The sequence below is a fragment of the Eriocheir sinensis genome, unplaced genomic scaffold, assembly GCF_024679095.1.
Source record: "Eriocheir sinensis breed Jianghai 21 unplaced genomic scaffold, ASM2467909v1 Scaffold877, whole genome shotgun sequence".
NCBI lineage: Eukaryota > Metazoa > Arthropoda > Malacostraca > Decapoda > Varunidae > Eriocheir > Eriocheir sinensis.
Window position 1 is genome coordinate 102,396 of NW_026112249.1, and position 26,032 is coordinate 128,427.

The 26,032-nt window shown below is 48.8% G+C and overlaps 1 protein-coding gene across 2 annotated transcripts in view; it reads right to left on the minus strand.

Moving 5' to 3' along the window:
* The window catches only part of LOC126994793 (plasma membrane calcium-transporting ATPase 2-like), a 38,118-nt gene that overhangs the window by 11,664 nt on the left and 422 nt on the right, over positions 1-26,032 (minus strand). The window contains exons 2-16 of one of the 2 annotated variants that reach the window (XM_050854064.1): positions 25,584-25,679; positions 24,765-24,884; positions 24,321-24,523; positions 22,905-23,053; positions 21,184-21,519; positions 18,151-18,313; positions 17,116-17,217; positions 14,949-15,128; positions 14,348-14,542; positions 13,567-13,773; positions 12,755-12,953; positions 11,589-11,800; positions 10,831-10,979; positions 3,195-3,330; positions 1,161-1,229 (exon numbers count right to left, since the gene is read on the minus strand). In XM_050854064.1, the coding sequence (XP_050710021.1) occupies positions 1,161-1,229; positions 3,195-3,330; positions 10,831-10,979; positions 11,589-11,800; positions 12,755-12,953; positions 13,567-13,773; positions 14,348-14,542; positions 14,949-15,128; positions 17,116-17,217; positions 18,151-18,313; positions 21,184-21,519; positions 22,905-23,053; positions 24,321-24,523; positions 24,765-24,884; positions 25,584-25,679 (2,516 nt within the window). The remainder of the gene's footprint in view (positions 1-1,160; positions 1,230-3,194; positions 3,331-10,830; positions 10,980-11,588; positions 11,801-12,754; positions 12,954-13,566; positions 13,774-14,347; positions 14,543-14,948; positions 15,129-17,115; positions 17,218-18,150; positions 18,314-21,183; positions 21,520-22,904; positions 23,054-24,320; positions 24,524-24,764; positions 24,885-25,583; positions 25,680-26,032) is intronic. The other variant, XM_050854065.1, reaches the window with a different exon arrangement.

Here is a 26,032-nt window from a genome sequence, read left to right on the forward strand (position 1 = left end):
GTCAAGGTCGTGGGCACGAGAGCAAGTGATGTCATTGCGCACGTAGACGCAACATCCAGCTTTGGATTGGAATTTAGGTTTAGTTTGGTTGTGGTGAAGTGTGGTGTAGCAATAGTCTCTGGCAAATCATATCATGTGGTGAAGTATTGTGATATGTTCTGGTGATGATGTATGGTGGTGGTGGTGGTGGTGAATCTTGATGTGGTGTAGCAATGGTGGTGTTTGGCATATTGTATTGTGTGGTGATGAATGGTGACATGTGGTAGTGATGACATTTAATGGTGGTGGTGGTGGCGATGTGTGGTGTAGTAGTAGTGGTAGTAGTAGTAGTAGTAGTAGTAGTAGTAGTAGTAGTAGTAGTAGTAATAGTAATAGTAGTAGTAGTAGTAGTAGTAGTAGTAGTAGTAGTAGTAGTAGTAGTGGTTGTCTCTTTCAATGAAGTGGAGGTAGTGGTAGTGGTTGTGGTATTCTGTAGTGTACAGTAGTAGTAGTAGTAGTGGTAGCAGAGGTGATGGTGTAGTGGTAGTGGTTCTTAATTTCAGTGTGATGGTGTGGTGTAGTTGTGGTTATGGTGGTAGTGTAGTAGTGGTGTGGTGGAAGTAGTAGTGGTAGTAGTAGTAATAGTGTGGGGAAGTGAGGGATGGTATAGTCTGTCCTTCTTCAGTGTTATGGTAGTGGTGGTTGTGGTGGTGTGGTGGTAGCGATGTAGTGGTGGTGGTGGTGGTCTTTTTACAGTATATTAGTAGTAACAGTAGTAGTGGTGGTGGTAGGGGCTGTAATGGTAGTGGTGGTGGTGGTAGGGGCTGTAATGGTAGTAGTGGTGGTGGTAGGGGCTGTAATGGTAGTGGTGGTGGTGGTCTTTTTACAGTGTATTAGTAGTAACAGTAGTAGTGGTGGTGGTAGGGGCTGTAATGGTAGTAGTGGTGGTGGTAGGGGCTGTAATGGTAGTGGTGGTGGTGGTCTTTTTACAGTGTATTAGTAGTAACAGTAGTAGTGGTGGTCGTAAGGGCTGTTATGGTAGTGGTGGTCATTTCTAGTGTAGTAGTAGTAGTAGTAGTAGTAGTAGTAGTAGTAGTAGTAGTGATAGTGGTGGTGGTAGGCCTAGTAGTAGTATAGCAGTGGTGGTCTTTTTTTCAATATGGTAGTAGTGGTGGTCTTACAGTCCGGTCGTTGGGGGTGTAGCGAAGGGGTACAGCCAGGAGGGGGCCATCCAGGTGTCCCTTCATCACCTGTAGGAGTGTGTGCGTGTCACCGATCTCTGAGGCTCCTGGGGCGTGTATGCATGTCCGTCTGTCCCTGTGTATGTGTATGTGTGTGTGTGTGTGTGTGTGTGTGTGTGTCCAGAGCCATAGAAGAGGAGAGTTCAGCCACCTCCATCACAGGCGTTACCAAAAGAGCCGTGTGGAATTCAAAGTGGTGCTGATACCATAGTGCTTTTGGTGCTCCAGGTATTTTGGGGTCGTGTTATAAGACATTTCGCCGCCCAAGAACACATATTTGACAAGGCTTTCGTAGGAGTTGTGGGCATTTTCAAGAGTAGTTTTATGACCCTGGTGTTGGTTTGACCCTTCTTCTGTACCGTGAACCTAAGGAAACACTCATTAGAACCCGACTGACCCCCTTTTAACCTTTAGAAATTGTTAATGTGAGAAGCGAAAGTGTCTCATAATACCAACCTTGATATCGTGACCACACCTCAAGCATAAAAAAATACACTATTAGCATCATTTTTAATTTTGTGAGTCTCTTTCTGGTAACGGCGCCTGTGATGGAACTGCCAAACCTTTCCTATTCTATGGCTCTGGGTGTGTCTACTTATAGTCTTTTTTCTATAATTAATAAAAGCTCTCATTGCTTTATATCAATGTCTATACGATTATTTTTTTTTACAAACTTTTAACTGTTCATGATCACATATCTATCTGTCTATCTATTGAGCCATGTATTTATCTGTCTATCTACCTATCTACCTGTGTGTATTTATGTGTTTGTGTGTCCGTAACATTAGTGAAACAGTAAGTATTCAAGTTTAATGACACGGAGAAATTAAGACATCAAGTTATAGGAATTACTGTGTGTACTTTTCGTGTTAATGAGGCAGTTAGGCATTTAAAATTTTAGAGACACAAAGCAATAAATTATAACAGATGGTGTGTAATTTATGAGCTAATGAGGCAATTAGATATCATAATAAAAGTTTAAGACACAGAGAAAGACACCAAGTTATAGCAGTCAATTATTACTGTGTGGACTCTTAGCATTAGTGAGCCAGTTAGATAATATAAAAGTTTAAAAGACAAAAAAAACAAAGTCATAGAGAATATTTAAAAGCAACACCAAAACACACAAACAAACACACACACACACATTATACGGACAAGGAAATGATGAAGAAAATAATAACAACACTGGTAAGACCAAAACTTGAATATGCTACAGTTGTGTGGTCGCCTCACAAAAAGAAGGATATCAGAAAGTTGGAAAGGATACAGAGAATTGCAAGAAAAATGGTCCCAGAACTCTTGAATATGACGTATGAAAACAGATTGAGGGAGATGAACTTGACAACACTGGAACAAAGAAGGGAGAAAGGAGATCTGATCACACTGTATAAGTAGGTAAATAAGTTTGATGAGGTGGATAGAGATGATCTCTTCTCTACTGAGAGAATGCAGGGGCTGAGAGGACATGGAAAGAAACTAAATAAAGGAACCTGTTTGAGTGACTTGAAAAAGTACAGTTTTCCACATAGAAGTATTAACACCTGGAACAGCTTGCGGGAAGAGGTGGTGGGGCGAGCAGTGTCCAGCAAATGAAGGAAAGGCTGGATAAATGTTGATATGGAGATGAGACTATTAGCTTAGCTTGGGCCCTGTAGACTACGAATAGGTAAGTACAAATAGGTAAATACACACACACAGAGGGGATTCAGGGGAGCATGGGGAGGGGGTGATGTGAGAGTGAGAGTGGGGAGGGGATGGAGAAAGCATAAGAGGAAGGGGAGCAAGGGGGGAAGGAAGCAATGGAAGGGGGTGAGGGGAAAATGAGGGGGGGAGCGAGGGAGGGGTTAGGGGAAAATGGGACAGCAGGGAAAAAGAGGAAAGGGGGAGGGGAGCATGGAGAGGGAGGGAGGGGAGTATGAGAGGTCTAGGGGGTGTGAGGGGGGTCAAGGGGGGTGAGGGTGCCCTGCTAACCTGAGTCTGGAGGTCCGTTATGCTCTGGACCCAGAAGACGTGCGCGGTTCTCTTCTTCTTGATAAAGGACGTCTCCAGCGGGTCTTCTGAGGCACTCCTATCGTCGTCCCAGTGCGGCCTCACTGACGGCGATGATCTACGGGGTCAAGTGGGTCAGGTCAAGGTCAAGGCGGCCACTTCCCAAGGTTGTTGTTGCTGGGGTGTTGTCAGTGGTGTGTTTGACCTCTTCTTGACGTTTTGTTACATGAACGGATGCATGTACGCACGCACGCACACCTACACACATACACACACACATAACAGGCCTTCGTCCTCCTCTTCCTTCTCCTTATTTTTTTTTCTCATACTCCTCCATCTCCTTCAGTTTTTCCTCTTTCTCGTTCTCTATTTCTTCTCCTACTCCTTCATTCCTTCTTCCTCTAATTCCTTCTTTTCACTTCCTTCTCTTTCTTCTTCTTCATTAATTATTTTCCTCCTCCTTCAACTACATCTTTTTTCCTTGCCAATCTCCATCTCCTCCTCACACTCCTTTTTCTTCTTCCTCACTGCCTCCAGCCTCTGTCTCTGCTTTCTCTCTCCTCCTCCTCCTCCTCCTTCTGCTCCCCCTCCTCTTTCTCTTTCTCTTTCTCTTTCTCTCTCTTTCTTTCTCTTTCTCTCTCTTTCTCTTCCTCTTCCTCCTCCTCCTCTATGTCTTCTGGATCTGAATTAATACTGCGCAGGGCACTTTTCAGGCACATATAACACACAAGTCTCTTCTGTTTACCATCACTCCATAACTCTCATCCCTTCATTCACACATGCAGTTGAAAAGAAGGAAAATTCCATCATCACAAAATGGTTAAGGAAAAATATGTAGTCTTGATCCTGAGTAGGTTGATGCAGTAACAGAATGAGAGAAACAGATGCAGCAGGACAAAACCACAGAAGCCAGGCAGAGCGATGCCGAAAATTCCTATCTACTAAATCTTATCAGGATGAAAAATAGGGAAAAAGAGAATAGCCACCAATGAACGTAATTATGACACAATGCAGCAGAAAAAAAATAGGATGGTTACCCCTGAAAAAATATTCCAGCCATGTTATACCCTGAAACACTCTCTCTCTCTCTCTCTCTCTCTCTCTCTCTCTCTCTCTCTCTCAAAGCCACCAATGACATTTGCCACAGCAGCTGATACTATTACATGCTTAGCAGTAGTAGTAGCAGTAGTAGTAGTAATAGTAGTAGTAGTAGTAGTAATGTGGCTTGTCTTGAAGGCCACAAAGCTTGGTATCTGGTAAAGGATTTGAGATCAAGTTCATGTGATTAGATGATAACATTTTACTTCAATTCCTTCATTCCTTTCTTTAATGTTCTTTCCCATTCCTTCCTTCAGATCCTTACCTATCCCTTCCTCCCTTCTTTTCTTCCATATTTTTTACCTACTCCTTCCTTCCTTCCCTTTATATCCTTACCCACCCCTTCCTTCCCTTTATATCCTTACCTACCCCTTCCTTCCCTTTATATCCTTACCTACCCCTTCCTTCCCTTTATATCCTTACCTACCCCTTCCTTCCCTTTATATCCTTACCTACCCCTTCCTTCCCTTCATATCCTTACATACCCCTTCCTTCCCTCCTTCCTTTCCTTCCATATCCTTACCCACCCCTTCCTTCCCTCCTTCCATATCCTTACCCACCCCTTCCTTCCCTCCTTCCTTTCCTTCCATATCCTTACCCACCCCTTCCTTCCCTTCATATCCTTATCTACCCTTTCCTTCCCTTCATATCCTTATCTACCCTTTCCTTCCCTTCATATCCTTATCTACCCTTTCCTTCCCTTCATATCCTTACCTACCCCTTCCTTCCCTTCATATCCTTACCCACCCCTTCCTTCCCTTTATATCCTTACCCACCCCTTCCTTCCCTTTATATCCTTACCCACCCCTTCCTTCCCTTCATATCCTTACCTACCCCTTCCTTCCCTTTATATCCTTACCCACCCCTTCCTTCCCTTCATATCCTTACCCACCCCTTCCTTCCCTTTATATCCTTACCCACCCCTTCCTTCCCTTTATATCCTTACCTACCCCTTCCTTCCCTTCATATCCTTACCCACCCCATCCTTCCCTTTATATCCTTACCCACCCCTTCCTTCCCTTCATATCCTTACCTACCCCTTCCTTCCTTTATATCCTTACCACCCCTTCCTTCCTTTATATCCTTACCTACCCTTCCTTCCCTTCATATCCTTACCACCCCTTCCTTCCTTCATATCCTTACCTACCTTCCTTCCTTTATATCCTTACCCACCTTCCTTCCCTTTATATCCTTACCTACCCCTTCCTTCCCTTCATATCCTTACCCACCCCTTCCTTCCCTTTATATCCTTACCCCTTCCTTCCTTTATACCTACCCTTCCTTCCTTCATATCCTTACCACCCTTTCCTTCCATATCCTTACCCACCCCTTCCTTCCCTTTATATCCTTACCTACCCCTTCCTTCCCTTCATATCCTTACCTACCCCTTCCTTCCCTTTATATCCTTACCTACCCCTTCCTTCCCTTTATATCCTTACCCACCCCTTCCTTCCCTTCATATCCTTACCCACCCCTTCCTTCCCTTTATATCCTTACTTACCCCTTCCTTCCCTTTATATCCTTACCACCTTCCTTCCTTTATATCCTTACCCACCTTCCTTCCTTTATATCCTTACCTACCCCTTCCTTCCCTTCATATCCTTACCAACCCCTTCCTTCCCTTTATATCCTTACCCACCCCTTCCTTCCCTTTATATCCTTACCCACCCCTTCCTTCCCTTTATATCCTTACCCACCCCTTCCTTCCCTTTATATCCTTACCTTCCTTCCCTTTATATCCTACCCCTTCCTTCCTTTATATCCTTACCCACCTTCCTTCCCTTTATATTCTTACTTACCCTTCCTTCCCTTTATATCCTTACCACCTTCCTTCCTTTATATCCTTACCACCCCTTCCTTCCTTTATATCCTTACCTACCCCTTCCTTCCTTTATATCCTTACCCCCTTCCTTCCCTTTATATCCTTACCTACCCTTCCTTACCTTTATATCCTTAACATCCCCTTCCTTCCCTTTATATCCTTACCCACCCCTTCCTTCCCTTTATATCCTTACCCACCCCTTCCTTCCCTTTATATCCTTACCCACCCCTTCCTTCCCTTTATATCCTTACCCACCCCTTCCTTCCCTTTATATCCTTACCCACCTTCCTTCCCTTTATATCCTTACCTACCCTTCCTTCCCTTTATATCCTTACCTACCCCTTCCTTCCTTTATATCCTTACTTACCTTCCTTCCTTTATATCCTTACTTACCCTTCCTTCCCTTTATATCCTTACCTACCTTCCTTCCCTTTTCCTTCCTTTATATCCTTACCCTTCCTTCCTTTATATCCTTACTTCCTTCCTTTATATCCTTACCTACCCTTCCTTCCCTTTATATCCTTACCCACCTTCCTTCCTTCCTTCCTTTATATCCTTACCCTTCCTTCCCTTTATATCCTTACCCACCTTCCTTCCTTTCTATCCTTACCTACCCCTTCCTTCCCTTTATATCCTTACCCACCCCTTCCTTCCCTTTATATCCTTACCCACCCCTTCCTTCCCTTTATATCCTTACCTACCCCTTCCTTCCCTTTATATCCTTACCCACCCCTTCCTTCCCTTTATATCCTTACCTACCCCTTCCTTCCCTTTATATCCTTACCCACCCCTTCCTTCCCTTTATATCCTTACTTACCCCTTCCTTCCCTTTATATCCTTACCCACCCCTTCCTTTATATCCTTACCTACCCCTTCCTTCCCTTTATATCCTTACCCACCCCTTCCTTCCCTTTATATCCTTAACCACCCCTTCCATCCCTTTATATCCTTACCTACCCCTTCCTTCCTTTATATCCTTACCCACCCTTCCTTCCTTTATATCCTTACTTACCCCTTCCTTCCCTTTATATCCTTACGTACCACTTCCTTCCCTTTATATCCTTACGTACCCCTTCCTTCCCTTTATATCCTTACCCACCCCTTCCTTCCCTTTATATCCTTACTTACCCCTTCCTTTATATCCTTACCCACCCCTTCCTTCCCTTTATATCCTTACCTTCCTTCCTTTATATCCTTACCCACCCCTTCCTTCCCTTTATATCCTTACCAACCCCTTCCTTCCCTTTATATCCTTACCGACCCCTTCCTTCCCTTTATATCCTTACCCACCCCTTCCTTCCTTTATATCCTTACCTACCCTTCCTTCCCTTTATATTCCTTACCTACCTTCCTTCCTTTATATCCTTACCCTTACCCCTTCCTTCCTTTATATCCTTACCTACCCTTCCTTCCCTTTATATCCTTACCCCCTTCCTTCCTTTATATCCTTACCCACCCCTTCCTTCCTTTATATCATACTTACCCCTTCCTTCCCTTTATATCCTTACTTACCCTTCCTTCCTTTATATCCTTACCTACCCTTCCTTCCTTTATATCCTTACCCCTTCCTTCCTTTATATCCTTACCCACCTTCCTTCCCTTTATATCCTTACCTACCCCTTCCTTCCCTTTATATCCTTACCTTCCTTCCTTTATATCCTTTATATCCTTACCCCCCTTCCTTCCTTTATATCCTTACCCACCCCTTCCTTCCTTTATATCCTTACTTACCCCTTCCTTCCCTTTATATCCTTACCCACCTTCCTTCCCTTTATATCCTTACCACCCCTTCCTTCCTTTATATCCTTACCCACCCCTTCCTTCCCTTTATATCCTTACCTACCCCTTCCTTCCTTTATATCCTTACCTACCCCTTCCTTCCTTTATATCCTTACTTACCTTCCTTCCCTTCATATCCTTACCTACCCCTTCCTTCCCTTTATATCCTTACTTACCCCTTCCTTCCCTTTATATCCTTACCCACCCCTTCCTTCCTTTATATCCTTACCTACCTTCCTTCCTTTATATCCTTACCCACCCCTTCCTTCCTTTATATCCTTACCCCTTCCTTCCTTTATATCCTTACTTACCCCTTCCTTCCTTTATATCCTTACCTACCCCTTCCTTCCCTTTATATCCTTACCCACCCTTTCCTTCCCTTTATATCCTTACCTACCCCTTCCTTCCCTTTATATCCTTACCTACCCCTTCCTTTCCTTCCATATCCTTACCCACCCCTTCCTTCCCTTTATATCCTTACCTACCCCTTCCTTCCCTTTATATCCTTACCTACCCCTTCCTTCCCTTTATATCCTTACATACCCCTTCCTTCCCTTTATATCCTTATATACCCCTTCCTTCCTTTATATCCTTACCCACCCCTTCCTTCCCCTTCCTTCCTTTATATCCTTACTTACCCTTCCTTCCTTTATATCCTTACCCACCCCTTCCTTCCTTTATATCCTTACTACCCCTTCCTTCCCTTTATATCCTTACCTTCCTTCCTTTATATCCTTACCTTCCTTCCCTTTATATCCTTACCCCTTCCTTCCCTTTATATCCTTACCTACCCCTTCCTTCCCTTTATATCCTTACTTACCCCTTCCTTCCCTTTATATCCTTACCAACCCCTTCCTTCCCTTTATATCCTTACCTACCCCTTCCTTCCCTTTATATCCTTAACCACCTTCCTTCCTTCCTTCCTTTATATCCTTACCCCTTCCTTCCTTTATATCCTTAAATACCCCTTCCTTCCCTTTATATCCTTACCTACCCCTTCCTTCCCTTTATATCCTTACATACCCCTTCCTTCCCTTTATATCCTTACCCCTTCCTTCCCTTTATATCCTTACTTACCCCTTCCTTCCCTTTATATCCTTACCTACCCCTTCCTTCCCTTCATATCCTTACCTACCCCTTCCTTCCCTTCATATCCTTACCTACCCCTTCCTTCCCTTTATATTCCTTACCCTTCCTTCCTTCCTTCCCTTTATATCCTTACCTTCCTTCCCTTTATATCCTTACCTACCCCTTCCTTCCCTTTATATCCTTACCCACCCCTTCCTTCCCTTTATATCCTTACCTACCCCTTCCTTCCCTTTATATCCTTACCCACCCCTTCCTTCCCTTTATATCCTTACCTACCCCTTCCTTCCCTTTATATCCTTACCTACCCCTTCCTTCCCTTTATATCCTTACTTACCCCTTCCTTCCCTTTATATCCTTACTTACCCCTTCCTTCCCTTTATATCCTTACCCACCCCTTCCTTCCCTTTATATCCTTACCCACCCCTTCCTTCCCTTTATATCCTTACCTACCCCTTCCGTCCCTTTATATCCTTACCTACCTTCCTTCCTTTATATCCTTACCTACCTTCCTTCCCTTTATATCCTTACCGACCCCTTCCTTCCCTTTATATCCTTACCTACCCCTTCCTTCCCTTTATATCCTTACCTACCCCTTCCTTCCCTTTATATCCTTACTTACCCCTTCCTTCCCTTTATATCCTTACCTACCCCTTCCTTCCCTTTATATCCTTACCTACCCCTTCCTTCCCTTTATATCCTTACTTACCCCTTCCTTCCCTTTATATCCTTACCTACCCCTTCCTTCCCTTTATATCCTTACCTACCCCTTCCTTCCCTTTATATCCTTATGTACCCCTTCCTTCCCTCCTTCCTTTCCTTCCATATCCTTACCTACCCCTTCCTTCCCTTCATATCCTTACCTACCCCTTCCTTCCCTCCTTCCTTTCCTTCCATATCCTTACCCACCCCTTCCTTCCCTTTATATCCTTAAATACCCCTTCCTTCCCTCCTTCCTTTCCTTCCATATCCTTACCTACCCCTTCCTTCCCTCCTTCCCCTCTCCTTCCATATCCTTACCCACCCCTTCCAACCATATCTTTCTCATACTCTCTTTCCCTTCCTTCATATTCCTTCACTTTTACAGTTTCCTCCCTCTCCTTACCCTGCATATCTCTCTCTTTCATCCTCCCTTCATCTCCCTTGTCATCTTTCACTTTCTCCCTTCTTCTCTTCCCTCCCTGTCCCAATCCTTTCATCCTCTCTTACTCTCTCTGTAATCATCCCCCTCTCTCTCCCTCTGTAATCCCTCTCTCTGTAATCATTCACTATCCCCATTCTTCTCTTTCCTCCCTCCATTTCCCTCCCATTTCCCCCTTTCTTATTCTCTGTAATCTCTCATTCTTCCCTTGTTCTCCTCCCTCCTTCCCTTCCCTTTCACCCCCTCTTAATTTCTCTCAACTTTCTCTTCTCTTCCTCCCTCCCCTTCACCCTCTCTGCCCTCTCTCTCTAACTGTTCACACTTTCCCTTCTTTTCTTATTCTCTGCCCTCTCTCTCTAACTGTTCACACTTTCCCTTCTTTTCTTATTCTCTGTAATCTCTCACTTTTCCTTTGTTCTCCTCCCTCCTTCCCTTCCCTTTCACCCCCTCTTAATTTCTCTCAACTTTCTCTCTCTTCTCTTCCTCCCTCTCCCTCCCTCCCCTTCACCCTCTCTCTCTAACTGTTCACTCTTTCCCTTCTTTTCTTCCCTCCCTTTCCCTGCTCTCCATTCTTCTTCTCTTCCCTCTCTTCTTCCCTTCCACTTCACCCCTTCTAACTCTCCTCTTCTCCCCTTTCTCCTCATCCTCCACCTCTTCCTTCCTCCCTTCCCTCCCTCCTCCCCTTGCCTCACCTCCCATGGGCGGGGATGAAGGAGAAGACGGAGGTCACAACTTGGCCCCACAGCAGCGTCATCAGCCCAAAGAAGACGCACCACAGCCACTGGTCGAGGGTGAGCGCTGAAGTGCTGAAGGCGTAGCTCCCGAACTGGACGATGAGGACCTGGTGGCGACGAGGGGGAAGAGGGTGACTAAAAGGTGCCATGACAAGGAAGAAGATGAAGGGGGCAGTCTCTCTTTTCTATCCCCCCCTGCCCCCCCCCCCCACCCACCCACACCCACACCCACACATGCACACACACACACACACATATCCAACACTCAGATGCAGTAGAAAAGCCAGGTTGCGAGTGAGGAGTCTTTTCTATCCCTCTTCCTCTCCTCTCCTTCCTATCCCTCTTCCTCTTCTCTCCTTCCTATATCCCTCTTCCTCCCTTCTCCTTCCTATGTTCCTCTTCCTCCCTTCTCCTTCCTATTCCTCTCTCTCCTTTGTATTCTTCCTCCTCCACTCTCCTTCCCATCCCTCTCTCCTCCTCCTTTCTATCCCTCTTCCTCCCCTCTTCTTCCTATTCCTGTCTGTCTCCTCTCTTTTCATTCCATTCTTTCTCCTCTCTCGTTCCTCTCCCTCTCTTTTCTACCCTTTTTCCTCCACTTCCCTCCCTCCCCTCTGTCCTACCTCCTTTCTATCATTCCCTCCCCTTCTTCCCCACTCCTTTTCCTCCCTCAGCCCCCTAGCACTCCCCCTACCTCCTTCCCCCCTCCCCACACCCACCTGCGCGGCGAAGGTCACCACCCAGATGCAGTAGAAGAGCGGGTTGCCGGTGATGCCCAGGAGGATGTTGTGTTCACCGTGAATCTTGCGGGAGCTGACCTCGTTGAAGAGCGTCATCATCACGAAGGTGTTGAAGATGACGGTGAAGTGCTGCGACGGTGGCTCCCCCCGGCCCGTGTACAGCCCGTCGTCTATGTCCATCAGGAAGTGGCCTGGGGAGGTGGGGAGGGGGGGTGAGGAGGGTAAGGGGTGGACGAAGAAAGGGTAGGTGTTGAAGGGTGGGTGATGAGGGGATTTAAGAGTATATATTAGGGGGGAGAAGAGGGTGGAGGGGTTGATGATGAAGGGTGATAAAGAAGGATGATAAAGAAGGGTGATGAAGAAGGGTGATGAAGAAGGGTGATGAAGAAGGGTGATGAAGAAGGGTGATGAAGAAGGGTGATGAAGAAGGGTGATGAAGAAGGGTGATGAAAAAGGGTGATGAAGAAGGGTGATGAAGAAGGGTGATGATGAAGAAGGGTGATGATGAAGAAGGGTGATGAAGAAGGGTGATGAAGAAGGGTGATGAAGAAGGGTGATGAAGAAGGGTGATGAAGAAGGGTGGTAATGAGAGGGTTAAGAGTTTGTTTTGGTATCTTCTTTTTTGGGTGGGAGATGAAAAGGGTAAGTGTGTGTGCTTATATGTGTGCATGTGTAGATAGTTGTGTAGATGGTCTCTCTTGTAGTGGATTATAGATGGGGTGAGATGAAGAAAGGTGGATGAGGAAGAGGGTGGGTGTAAACAGGTGGATCAAAGTGCTTGCAGTATGGGTGTAAGTCCATCTTTAGGTAGACTGGGAAGGGGAAAGGGATGGCAGAGGTGGGGAAAGGAGGCTAGAGGGCTGTGCAGAGGCCTGATGAAGGGGTAGAGGGTGACAGTGTAGAGGGGGGAAAGGTGTGTGTGTGTGTGTGTGTGTGTGTGTGTGTGTGTGTGTGTGTGTGTGTGTGTGTATCCTTCCCTCCTCTTCTTCCCTCATCCTTTCCCTGCACCCATCCCACACTCTCTTTCCCATCTCCTTTCTATCCCTTCCTGCCCCTCTCTGGTGTGTGTGTGTGTGTGTGTGTGTGTGTGTGTGTGTGTGTTCCCAAGTGCATGGTGACAACACAAGCATCACCATCAGCCTCACCGTAGAAGAGCAGCAGGAAGATCACCACCACCATGAAGGTCGCCTGGCCCACAATGTTCCGCATCATCACCGGGGACACCAGGGGCATGGTCCTCCCATAGGGCTGGCGGTGCAGGAGGGTGAGGGACGGGGGCTCCGTGGCCAGCGCCAGGGAGGCAAGCGTGTCCATGATGAGATTGACCCAGAGCATCTGTACAGTCTGGGGGGGAAAGTTGGAAAGTTTCGTTTAGTCGGCATAACATCTGTGGTCATATGCTGGAGAGAGACAGAAGGGGAAGGAATTATAGGAGAAGGGAACAGATCCTAAGAGACGGGACACAACCCCCGATTAATACCTGGTACCCATTCACTGCTGGGTGGACAGGGGCGTAGGGTATCGGAAGAGCCACCCAAATTTTTCCACTCCGCCCGGGAATCGAACCAGTCAGGGGGGGGGGGAGGGGGGAATGGGGAAGATCTAGCTGTAGTTGGGTGCTGCCTCAGTGCTCGTCTCTGTCGCCTTAGCACTTGAGCTTGTGGTGTATAAGAACCCACTACACCAGACACAGCAATGTTCACAGATTCAGTGTTCACATATTCAGTGTTCATCATATTCAGTGTTCATCATATTCAGTGTTCATCATATTCAGTGTTCATCATATTCAGTGTTCATCATATTCAGTGTTCATCATATTCAGTGTTCACAAAATCATCAATACACTTTTATTGGGGCAGTGATTAGCGGGGGGGCTTTCTCAACTATTTTTTTGCCCTTAAGCTGCTTCCTTTACTGTAAAAAAAAACATTAATAATAAGTTGGTGTACATCCTAACCTTGAGTGGCGTGTCGCTGATGATGCACACGCTGACGAAGGCCACCGTCACCGCCACCACGTTGACCGTCAGCTGGAACTGCAGGAACTTGGCAATGGAGTCGTACACATTGCGTCCCCACATCACCGCCTTGACGATGGAGCTGAAGTTGTCATCGGTGAGCACAATGTCGCACGCCTCCTTCGCCACATCCGTCCCGGTGATACCCTGCAGAGGATGTGGTCAGGGGTGAGTGGTGGTAGTGGTGGTGGTAGGTGAACTGTGGTGATATATTTGTGATCATGGTTGTTCTGTGTGATGGTTGGTGGTAGTGATTGTGGTGGGTGAATGGTAGTGGGGTGGTTGTGGTGACTGGTGTTGTGTGGTGGTTGTTATAGTGACTGGGTGGTGAGGGTGGTGGTGATTGTGTTGGTGTGCAGAGGACATGGTGGTGGGTGAGTGGTGGTGGTGGTGGTGGTGTGGTTGTGGTAACTGGTGGTGTTGTGTGGTGGTTATCATAAAATGTGGTGCTGCTGGTTGTCATAGTGTGGGTGGTGAACTGGTGGTGGAGAGATAACAAAACAAAAAATAGAATGAAAAAAAGAAAAAAAAGCAGGTGGTCATGGAGACGAAGGATGAAGAGAATGCAGAATTAAGAGAAGGGAAGGAGAAGGTGTAGGAGGAGGACGAGAAATTATGAACTAGAAATTATGAAGAGTTAAAAGACATCAAAAGAGGAGAGACAGAGAGGAAAGACAACCGATCAAAAACAAAAACCACACACACAACCGTTGCCGCCTACCATCGCAAAGCCCACATCAGCCATCTTGAGTGCCGGTCCGTCATTGGTGCCATCGCCCGTCACCGCCACCACCTGACGCATGGCCCCGGCGTGCGAGTTGATGATGCCGCGGACCAACACATACTTGTCCTGGGGGGAGGAGCGCGCCAGCACCCTCAACCGCGGCCACACCTTGTCCATCAGCTCCTGGGACAGCTGTGGAGGGAGGAGGTGAAGGTGGTGGTGGTGGTGGATGAGGGAGGTGGAAATGCAAGTGGAGGAGGAGGAGGAGAATGAAGGAGGTGTAGATGCATGTAGAGAAGGAAAAGGAGGAGGAGGAGGAGGAGGGGGAGGGGCAGGAGGAGGAGGAGGTAGAAGTAAGTAGATGAGCAGGAGGAGTAGGAGGAAAGAGGAGGAGATAGACGAGAAGGAGGAAGAGAAGGAAGAGAATGAATGAAGAATGGTGGTGTGGAGGTACAGGAGGATAAGGAGGAGGAGGAGAAGGAAGAAAAGGAGAGGGAGAGGGATGGAAATGAAAATAGATGACGAGGAATTACACACACACACACACACACACACACACACACACACACACACACCTAACACCCCATCCCACACCCACCTCTCCTTCCTCATCCCTAATCCTGGTGTTGAACTGGTGGCTGTCCATCACCAGTCCATCGTCCTTGGGTCTCAGGATGCCGCACTTGGTAGCGATGGAGCGGGCCGTGTTGACGTTGTCCCCGGTGACCATGCGCACTGTTACCCCGGCCCTCTGGCACAGCCTGATGGCCTCAGGAACCTGTGGGGTGGCCAGCAGGGGTGAGAAGTGAGGGAGGACAGGGTGAGGTTGAAGGGGTGTTTGTTTGATCTGTTCCTTCGGTCTTGGTCATCCCGTACCCCGTTTTCCTCCAAGGGTTCCCAACCTGGGGTACATGTACCCCAGTGGTACATTTGCACTTTTCGGGAGGTACATTGGGTCTGAGAGAATAACCACTAATGTACAATACATGGTGTTGTAATCTGCATTCAAATTGCACTATGTCATTTTTTTTTTTCCAATTTCCTCATTCTAGTAAGCAAAACTGTTATTTAAATTATATCATCAGTCTACACATAGATTTCATTATAAACTAATATCAAAATATTACAATTTCATCATTTTTTTATCCTAATTTTTTAGGGGTACATGGAACTTATAAAAATGCCCAAGGAGTACAGAGGAACAAAAAGGTTGGGAACCCCTGCCTTACACTTTTCCTCATTCTCGTAACAACCCTAACGATGGAAGGCTCTCATCTCTTAACCTGTTCTCTCTTGAGAAATGTTGCTTCCAAGGAAAACTGACAGAATGCTTCAAAATACTCAATAGTGTTACAAGTGTGGACAAATTCAAATTGTTTATGACTGATGACACTTTTCGAATGAGGAATGATGGCATAAAACTTAATGTAAACAAATAAATTCAGACTGCACCAACTTTTTCTTCACTAATGTTGCAGCACTTGCATGAAATAAGCTCCAACATTCAGTGGTCCAGTGCAACACAATGGACTCATTCAAAAAGAAGCTCAAGCAACACTTCCTTCAGCTTAATATATACTTGAGTAGAAATGCAACGTCTTGGTGGTATTTGCTTTGATACGATTTCACTTAAACTGAAGGACAGACCACCCAGTCTGGACCATGGGCTCTGTGTGGTCTGAATATATATGCAAAGTTATATAAATCTATCCTTCCCTTCCTTTGCTTTGTCTCCCCTGTCCTGTCCTTCCTTCCCTACCCCTCCTTCCCTTCCCTGTCCAGTCCTTCCTTCCACAATGTTAACCTTCCCTACCCCTCCTTCCCTTCCCTGTCCTGTTCTTCCTTCCCTAACCTTAACCTTCCCTTCCCTGTCCTGTCCTTCCTTCCCCAACCTTAACCTTCCCTTCCCAGTCCTGTCCTTCCTTCCCCAACCTTAACCTTCCCTTCCCTGTCCTGTCCTTCCTTCCCCACCCCTCCTTCCCTTCCCTGTCCTGTCCTTCCTTCCCCAACCTTAACCTTCCCTTCCCTGTCCTGTCCTTCCCCAACTTTAACCTTCCCTACCCCTCCTTTCCTTCCCTTCCCTCCCCTGTCCTGTCCTTCCTTCCCCTTCCCTTCCCTTTCCTCCCCTGTCCTTCCTTCCCCAACCTTAACCTTCCCTACTCCTCCTTCCCTTCCCTTCCCTCCCCTGTCCTGTCCTTCCTTCCCCTTCCCTTCCCTTCCCTCCCCTGTCCTGTCCTTCCTTCCCCAACCTTAACCTCCCCTACCCCTCCTTCCCTTCCCTGTCCTGCCCTGTCCTTCCTTCCCCTTCTTCCCATCCCTTCCCCAGCCTTTCCCTTCACTGCCCCTCCTTCTCTGTCCTGTCCCTGCCCAATCCAAACCATCCCCTGCCATACCCCTCCTTCCCATCCCTACCCTGCCCTTCCTTCCCCTCTCATACCCCTCCTTCCCTTCCCTACCCTGCCCTTCCTTCCCCTCTCATGCCCCTCCTTCCCTTCCCTACCCTGCCCTTCCTTCCCCTCTCATGCCCCTTCTTCCCTTCCCTATCCTGCCCTTCCTTCCCCTCTCATGCCCCTTCTGCCCTTCACTATCCTGCCCTTCCTTCCCCTTTCATGCCCCTCCTTCCCTTCCCTACCCTACCCTTCCTTCCCCTTCCATGATCCTCCCCCCTTCCTAACCCCTTCCTTGATCCTGCCTCCCTCCTGTCCCTGCCACCACCCATCCTTCACCTCCCCCCTGTCAGCCCTCCCGTCCCTGTCGCCACCCACCTCCGGCCTGACGGGGTCCTCCACGCCTAGGATGGCCAGCAGGGTCAGGTCCGACACCACGAAGTTCTCATTGTCCCAGTCTGGCACCTCCGTGATCATGGTCTGGGGGGAGATGGTGGTGGTGAGTGGTGCTGGTGAGTGGTGCTGGTGGTGGTGGTGGTGATGATAAGGATTGGTGGTGTGGAGGTGTGGGTAGATAGGGGATGGTGATGAGTGAGTGGTGATGGTGGTGGTGGCAGAATTGGCTGAGAGGTAAAGTTATGCAAATACTACTACTACTATGATTACTACTACTACTACTACTACTACTACTACTACTACTACAATTACTACTACTACTACTACCACTACTACTACTACTATGATTACTACTACTCACACTACTACTACTACTACTACGATTACTACCACTACTACTACTACTACTACTACTATAACATAAATGATACCTCCACCCATGTTTATTTTCCCGACACATAATCATGGAGGGCTCCATAGTTTGGAGGTCATTAGCTCAACTGATATGACTGGCATCCAACCATATCGCTAATACTACCTGACACTAAATCACCTATCGTCTATTCCGTCTAGATCCCCTTTCCTTCCCCTCAAGTCACTCCCCACCCACCCTAATGTCACTCCACCACTGTGGTCCATAGTCCATATTGGAGATGGTGGTGGCTTTTGGGTCAGAGTGTCTGGTGCCCCTGAGACATAGGATGGCCGACCTGAGCAGGGAGAACGAGAGGCGACACCTCATCCAGGCGACAACGTGGCTATTACTACTACTACTTCTACTACTATCAATACTAATAATGATTCGAATTCAGATCTCTTCACAGTAAACGGGAGAAAGGAAGCTACTTATAGCGGGATGTGGAGTACAGGAAATAGAAACCTAGCTACATAAATAACAATAATAAAAACAATAATAAATAAATAGATATGGTAAAATCAGATGTCAGAAGAATAAAATTAAATCAAGATAAAGTGATTGAAGGAAGAAGAGCAGGAAGCAGAGGAGGAGGAGGTCACCTGGTTCATGTCGTTGTCGAAGGGCACGAAGTCCCTGTAGGCCAAGCCGATGGTCCTCAGGCCGTCCCCCGCCAGCTTCTCGATCACCTCGTTCTCCAGCTCCCTCTGGTCATCCTCCGTCAGCTTCTCCACCTCGCCTTTCTCGTTGAGGACGTACGCACACCTGTCGTCGGGCAGGTGTGGGGTGAGGGAGGTGTTTTTAGGGAGGGCTGGGAGGGGAGGGGGAGATGATGCCTGCCACCTCTAGCCTCACACACACACACACACACACACACTGCTGAACTACCATCACCATTCCCTCCCCCTTCCCTCACCACACACAGTTTTACCCCATGACTTCACCATTAAGGATCCAGACCTCTTGATCACCACACAAACACAGTACTTCACCACCACAGCAACCACCACCGCCACAACAAAGACTACTTCACCACAGCCAACACCACAGTCACCGCCTCACCGCCACCACAACACACAGTACTTCACTACCACAGCAACCACCACCGACTCACCGCCTCACCACCACCACAACACAGAACTTCACCACCACAGCAACCACCACCGACTCACTGCCTCACCACCACCACAACACACAGTACTTCACCACCACAGCAACCACCACCGACTCACCGCCTCACCACCACAACAACACACAGAACTTCACCACCACAGCAACCACCACCGACTCACTGCCTCACCACCACCACAACACACAGAACTTCACCACCACAGCAACCACCAATGACTCACTGCCTCACCACCACCACAACACACAGTACTTCACCACCACAGCAACCACCACCGACTCACTGCCTCACCACCACCACAACACACAGTATTTCACCACCACAGCAACCACCACCGACTCACTGCCTCACCACCACCACAACACACAGTACTTCACCACCACAGCAACCACCACCGACTCACTGCCTCACCACCACCACAACACACAGAACTTCACCACCACAGCAACCACCACCGACTCACTGCCTCACCACCACCACAACACATAGAACTTCACCACCACAGCAACCACCACCGACTCACTGCCTCACCACCACCACAACACATAGAACTTCACCACCACAGCAACCACCACCGACTCACTGTCTCACCACCACCACAACACATAGAACTTCACCACCACAGCAACCACCACCGACTCACTGCCTCACCACCACCACAACACACAGTATTTCACCACCACAGCAACCACCACCGACTCACTCACTGCCTCACCACCACCACAACACACAGTACTTCACCACCACAGCAACCACCACCGACTCACTGCCTCACCACCACCACAACACACAGTATTTCACCACCACAGCAACCACCACCGACTCACTGCCTCACCACCACCACAACACATAGAACTTCACCACCACAGCAACCACCACCGACTCACTGTCTCACCACCACCACAACACACAGTACTTCACCACCACAGCAACCACCACCGACTCACTGTCTCACCACCACCACAACACATAGAACTTCACCACCACAGCAACCACCACCGACTCACCGCCTCACCACCACCACAACACATAGAACTTCACCACCACAGCAACCACCACCGACTCACCGCCTCACCGCCACCACAACACACGTACAGTACTTCACCACCACAGCAACCACCACCGACTCACCACCACCACAACACACAGTACTTCACCACCACAGCAACCACCACCGACTCACTGCCTCACCACCACCACAACACACAGTATTTCACCACCACAGCAACCACCACTGACTCACTGCCTCACCACCACCACAACACACAGTATTTCACCACCACAGCAACCACCACCGACTCACTGCCTCACCACCACCACAACACACAGTACTTCACCACCACAGCAACCACCACCGACTCACCGCCTCACCACCACCACAACACACAGTACTTCACCACCACAGCAACCACCACCGACTCACCGCCTCACCACCACCACAACACACAGTACTTCACCACCACAGCAACCACCACCGACTCACCGCCTCACCACCACCACAACACACAGTACTTCACCACCACAGCAACCACCACCGACTCACCGCCTCACCACCACCACAACACAGTATTTCACCACCACAGCAACCACCACCGACTCACCGCCTCACCACCACCACACACACAGTACTTCACCACCACAGCAACCACCACCGACTCACCGCCTCACCACCACCACAACACACAGTACTTCACCACCACAGCAACCACCACCGACTCACCGCCTCACCACCACCACAACACACAGTACTTCACCACCACAGCAACCACCACCGACTCACCGCCTCACCACCACCACAACACACAGTATTTCACCACCACAGCAACCACCACCGACTCACCGACTCACCGCCACCACAACACACGTACAGTACTTCACCACCACAGCAACCACCACCGACTCACCGCCACCACAACACACGTACAGTACTTCACCACCACAGCAACCACCACCGACTCACCGCCTCACCGCCACCACAACACACAGTACTTCACCACCACAGCAACCACCACCGACTCACCGACTCACCGCCACCACAACACACAGTACTTCACCACCACAGCAACCACCACCGACTCACCGCCTCACCGCCACCACAACACACGTACAGTACTTCACCACCACAGCAACCACCACCGACTCACCGCCTCACCACCACCACAACACACAGTACTTCACCACCACAGCAACCACCACCGACTCACCGCCTCACCACCACCACAACACACAGTACTTCACCACCACAGCAACCACCACCGACTCACCGCCTCACCGCCACCACAACACACGTACAGTACTTCACCACCACAGCAACCACCACCGACTCACCGCCTCACCACCACCACAACACACTACTTCACCACCACAGCAACCACCACCGACTCACTGCCTCACCGCCACCACAACACACAGAACTTCACCACCACAGCAACCACCACCGACTCACCGCCTCACCACCACCACAACACACAGTACTTCACCACCACAGCAACCACCACCGACTCACCGCCTCACCACCATCTCGGAGGCGCCCTTGGTGAAGACCCGGAAGCCGCCCACCCCCAGCGGCACCACTGTGGACATGGACTTGCGCGCAGAGTTGAACGTGTAGACCTTGGTGAACTTCTCCTCGGGGTAGTTCCGACGCACCGCCTGGTAGCTTCGCCCGAGGTCGTTGACGAAGCCGAGCAGCGCGCACTCCGTCTTGTTGCCGATCTGCTTGGGGAGTTCGCCGGGGTTCTCCGAGGGCACGACCTTGGAGGTGTAGTTCGTGTTGATGCTGATCCCGAGCACCATGAGCTCCGCCACGCTGGTCGGGAGCGTCTCGTACTTGGGGAGAGATCTGGGGAGCGGGAGGAGGAAGGAGGGAGTGTGGGAGAATGATCTAAGGAGCGGGGAAGAGAGGGGGAGAGTGAGGAAGAGATCAGGGCAGGGGGATAGAATAGGAGAGTAAAGGGGCTATTACACTGGGCAAATTTTCCGGGGATCTTCAGTCAAACCACGATTTCCGCTGGCGTGGTTCTCATATTTCCGTGGTTTTCTGACGTGTCCACGATCTTCCAAAGCTACGGTAGATTTCACCGAAGGACGACGGTACTACTCCCATCATCATCATCAGCAGCAGCAGCAATAACAAGAGACAAATGAGAACCACGCCAGCGGAAATCATGGTTTGACTGAAGATCCACGGAAAATTTGCCCAGTGTAATAGCCGTGTGGGAGAGTAATCTAAGGGGGAGGGGGAGAGAGAGAGGGGCAGGTGAGGAAGAGGGGGAGTAAGGGAGGAGAGATCTGAAGGAAAGTGAGGGAGATATCTGGGGAGGGTGTGAGGGAATATCTGGGGTGAGGGAGAGGATCGAAGTGTGAAGGAGAGGAGGAAGAGGAGAAAGGAAGTGTGAATGAGTGAAAACGAGAGCGGGAGAAAGGGAGACTGAGGGAGAGAAGGTGGGAGCGAAGGGAGAGTGATTTTGTTGTTGTTGTTGTTGTTGTCTGTTCACTTAAGTCTGATCCAATTAAGCTGACAACATAAACCTAAGCGTGCTCGTAAGCACAGTGCAGATTAGCAAAAAGTGCTGCGTGAGATAAACACAAACAGAGGTTAATAAAGAAAACTCGGAAGCCATACCAGTAGCCAATCAGCACTCAGCTTGCAAACACGCTTAATTAGGTTCATGTTGTCAGCTTGGGTCGGACTTAAGTGAACAGACTATAGTAAGACGTACGTTTAAACCTAAGTCTATATACACCAAGTCAAGTCATACGCAGGTTTGTGGGAGGAGATACGGCCGAGGCGTGGCTTATGCGTGACACTGCTTGGAGCCAAGCTAGAGAATTTAGAAACAGGGATTTAGAGAAAACGAAGAAAGGTGGACTAATTTAAATCAATCACTTCAACATGCCCTCCCTCACACCCCACACCGCCGTTTGTAGTCATTGAAATTACAGTCACGCAATAGCACAATGAAAAGACATTTTTTCGTTAGTGGCTTGCCTGAACGTGCTGTGAAAGAAGGCGAGAATGGACATCCAGAGTGTACATACGGCCCCAACTTTAGTCACCCCTGAACTGGCGGGTATTTTTTGGGGGGGGGCTCCAAGTGACGTCATCCCGCTGCTCCGCCCCAAAAACCGCCTCCTGCGCGTACCGGTCGCAGTTTTGTAGCAGAGTGACTTGACTTGGTATATATAGACTTAAGTTTAAAGCTTGAGGCGCGGCGTGTGTGTTACCTGTGGGTGGTGCCGGCGATGTGCGCGGCCACCACGGTCATGCGGTTAGTGGTGAGCGTGCCCGTCTTGTCGGAGCAGATGGTGGTGGCGTTCCCCATGGTCTCGCAGGCGTCCAGGTGCCGTACCAGGTTATTGTCCTTCATCATTTTCTGCGGCGGGGCAATGGTCGGGGCGTCAAGTTCCCGAGTTTAGAGTTCCCAGGAGCGATTCCATGCTACGCGCGCTATGTCGCCCCGTGGCTTTCAATCGCTTCTCCCTCGCTCGCACAGCTTCACATCACATACAGTCCCTTACACGTCCTCCCTTCCTTCCTCCCTTCCTTCCTTCTCTTCCTTTCCCATCACATCCATTTTCCAGCCTTTCCTTTCCTTCCCATCCCCTCTCCCTTCTATCCGTGCCCCATCCCACCTCACCCTTACACATTTTCCCTTCCTTCCTTCCTCCCTTCCTTCCTTCTCTTCCTTTCCCATCACATCCATTTTCCAGCCCTTCCTTTCCTTCCCATCCCCTCTCCCTTCTATCCGTGCCCCATCCCACCTCACCCTTACACATTTTCCCTCTCTTCCTTCCTTCCTTCCTTCCTTCTCTTCCTTTCCCATCACATCCATTTTCCAGCCTTTCCTTTCCTTCCCATCCCCTCTCCCTTCTATCGTGCCCCATCCCACCTCATCCTTACCTACACATCTTCCCTCTCTTCCTTCCTTCCTTCCTCCCTTCCCTCACTCCTTTACCTTCCTCCTTCCTTCCTTCCTTCTTTCCTTCCTTCCATCCTTCCTTCCTCCCTTCCCTCACTCCGTTCCGTTCTTCCTTCCTTCCTTCCTTCCTACCTTCCTTCACTTCCCATCACATCCATTTCCCAGCTTTTCATTTCCTTCCCATCCCATCCCCTGTCCCTTCTTTTCCCGGCCCATCAACCCCCACCCTTGCACCTCTTCCTCCTTCCCTCCCTCCCTTGCCTTCCTTCCATCCTCCATTCCCTTCTTCCCTCTCTTCCTCCCTCCCACCTTTCTTTCCTCCATTCATTCATTCTTTTATCATTTTATTCATTTCCTTCCTTCATTCATTCATTCATTCCTCTCTCCCCCTCCCTCCCTCCCTTCCTTCCTTGCCTCCCTCCCTTCCTCCGTCACTCCTTCTCTTTCTTTCTTCCCTCCCTCCCTCCCTCCCTCCTCTCCTCCTCTCCTCTCTTCCCTCCCTCCCTCCCTTCCTTCCTTCTCTCCCTTCCTCCGTCACTCCCTCCTCTTTCTTCCCTCCCTCCTCTCCCTTCCTCCGTCACTCCTTCTCTTTCTTTCTTCCCTCCCTCCCTCCCTCCCTTCCTCCGTCACTCCCTCTCTTTCTTCCCTCCCTCCCTTCCTTCCTTCTCTCCCTTCCTCCGTCACTCCCTCTCTTTCTTTCTTCCCTCCCTTCCTCCCTCACCTTGACGGAGAAGGCGAGGGAGATGGTGACGGCCAGCGGGAGGCCCTCAGGCACGGCCACCACCAGCACCGTCACGCCCACGATGAAGAAGTGCAGGAAGGAGTTGATGTGCGCCACGTCGAAGGGCTCACTCTCCAGCAGGTAAGTCTTGATGCTGAACCGGAGTATCAAGATGGCGATGGTGAGCAGCGCGATCACCGAGCCTGGGGAGGAGGGGGGAAAGGTGATGGTGGTGGTGGTGACGGGAGAAGATGAGGGGAGAGGAAGAGGAGGAGGAGGTGGTGATGATGAAGAATGATACAAAGAGGGGAAGGCGAGGTAGAATGGAGAGAGAGGAGATAATGGAGAAAGATATAAGAATGAAGAGAGAGAGAGAGAGAGAGAGAGAGAGAGAGAGAGAGAGAGAGAGAGAGAGAGAGAGAGAGAGAGAGAGAGCACCCTTACCAGCATAGCCAATCTGTATAGCGAGGCGGGAGAGTTTGTTTTGCAGGACCGAGCGCTCCGTGGGGTCGGTCCTCTCCTCCTTCTTCTTCTTCTTCTTCTTCTTGCCGTCCTTGCTCTTCTCTGCACCCCGGGGAGAGAGAGATAGATAGATATGAAGATAGAGCTATTTATGAATTTTATAACTTGTGGAATATAAAATTAACAAGACTGAAGTAACCGTAAGATATATACATACACTACTACGTACAAAAATAAAAGGTAGGAGGAAAATGAAAGCAGAGAAAGAATGAACGAGCAAAGATAATGGTAAACTCTTGCATGAAAAAGATGGGCAGAGGGGTATGAGAGAGTAAACATAATGGTCGACTCTTGCATTAGGAAGTTGGACAGTAGAGAGGCAAACAGAAAGGAATGAAAAAACAAAGATAATGATCAACTCTTGTGTTAGGAAGTTGGATAGCACAGAGAAGGATGAAAGAGGGATGAAAGAACGTAAATATTGATCAACTCTTGTGTTAGGAAGTTACACAGCACAGAGAAGGATGAAAGGGATGAAAGAACAAAGATATTGATCAACTCTTGTGTTAGGAAGTTACACAGCACAGAGAAGGATGAAAGGGATGAAAGAACAAAGATATTGATCAACTCTTGTGTTAGGAAGTTGGATAGCACAGAGAAGGATGAAAAAGGAATGAAAGAACAAAGATACTGATCAACTCTTGCATCAGAAAATTAGATCGCATAGAGAGGGATGAAAGAGCGAAGATACTGGTCAACTCTTGCATTAGGATCCTGGACAGCCTAGAGGCGAGCACTGACCCGTAGCCCCCAGCAAGCTCATGATGATGCCGGCCTGGGAGTTCTCGCCCACGCCCGTCACCACCATGCGCCCGCTGCCCTCCATCACCGTCGTGCCTGGAATACGTACACACATACGCACATGAAGTAAATACGTACAGGGACACGCACATGGAGTAAACATTCCAACACGTACAGTAACTCATAAAAGGTTAGTGTTGTGTGTGGGTGGGGGGTGGGGGGCTCGTGTGTGTGTGTGTGTGTGGGTGGGGGGTGGGGGGCTCGTGTGTGTGTGTGTGTGTGTGTGTGTGTGTGTGTAGCCCAACTTCTTTCTGTGCACCGACGCACACACACACACACAAAAAAAGGGAGAAAAGAAAAAAAAAAAGATAAACGTAAAAGAAAATCACACACCAAAAAATCACAATACATGAACAACAACAAAAATAAACTACAGAAGATCACAAAAG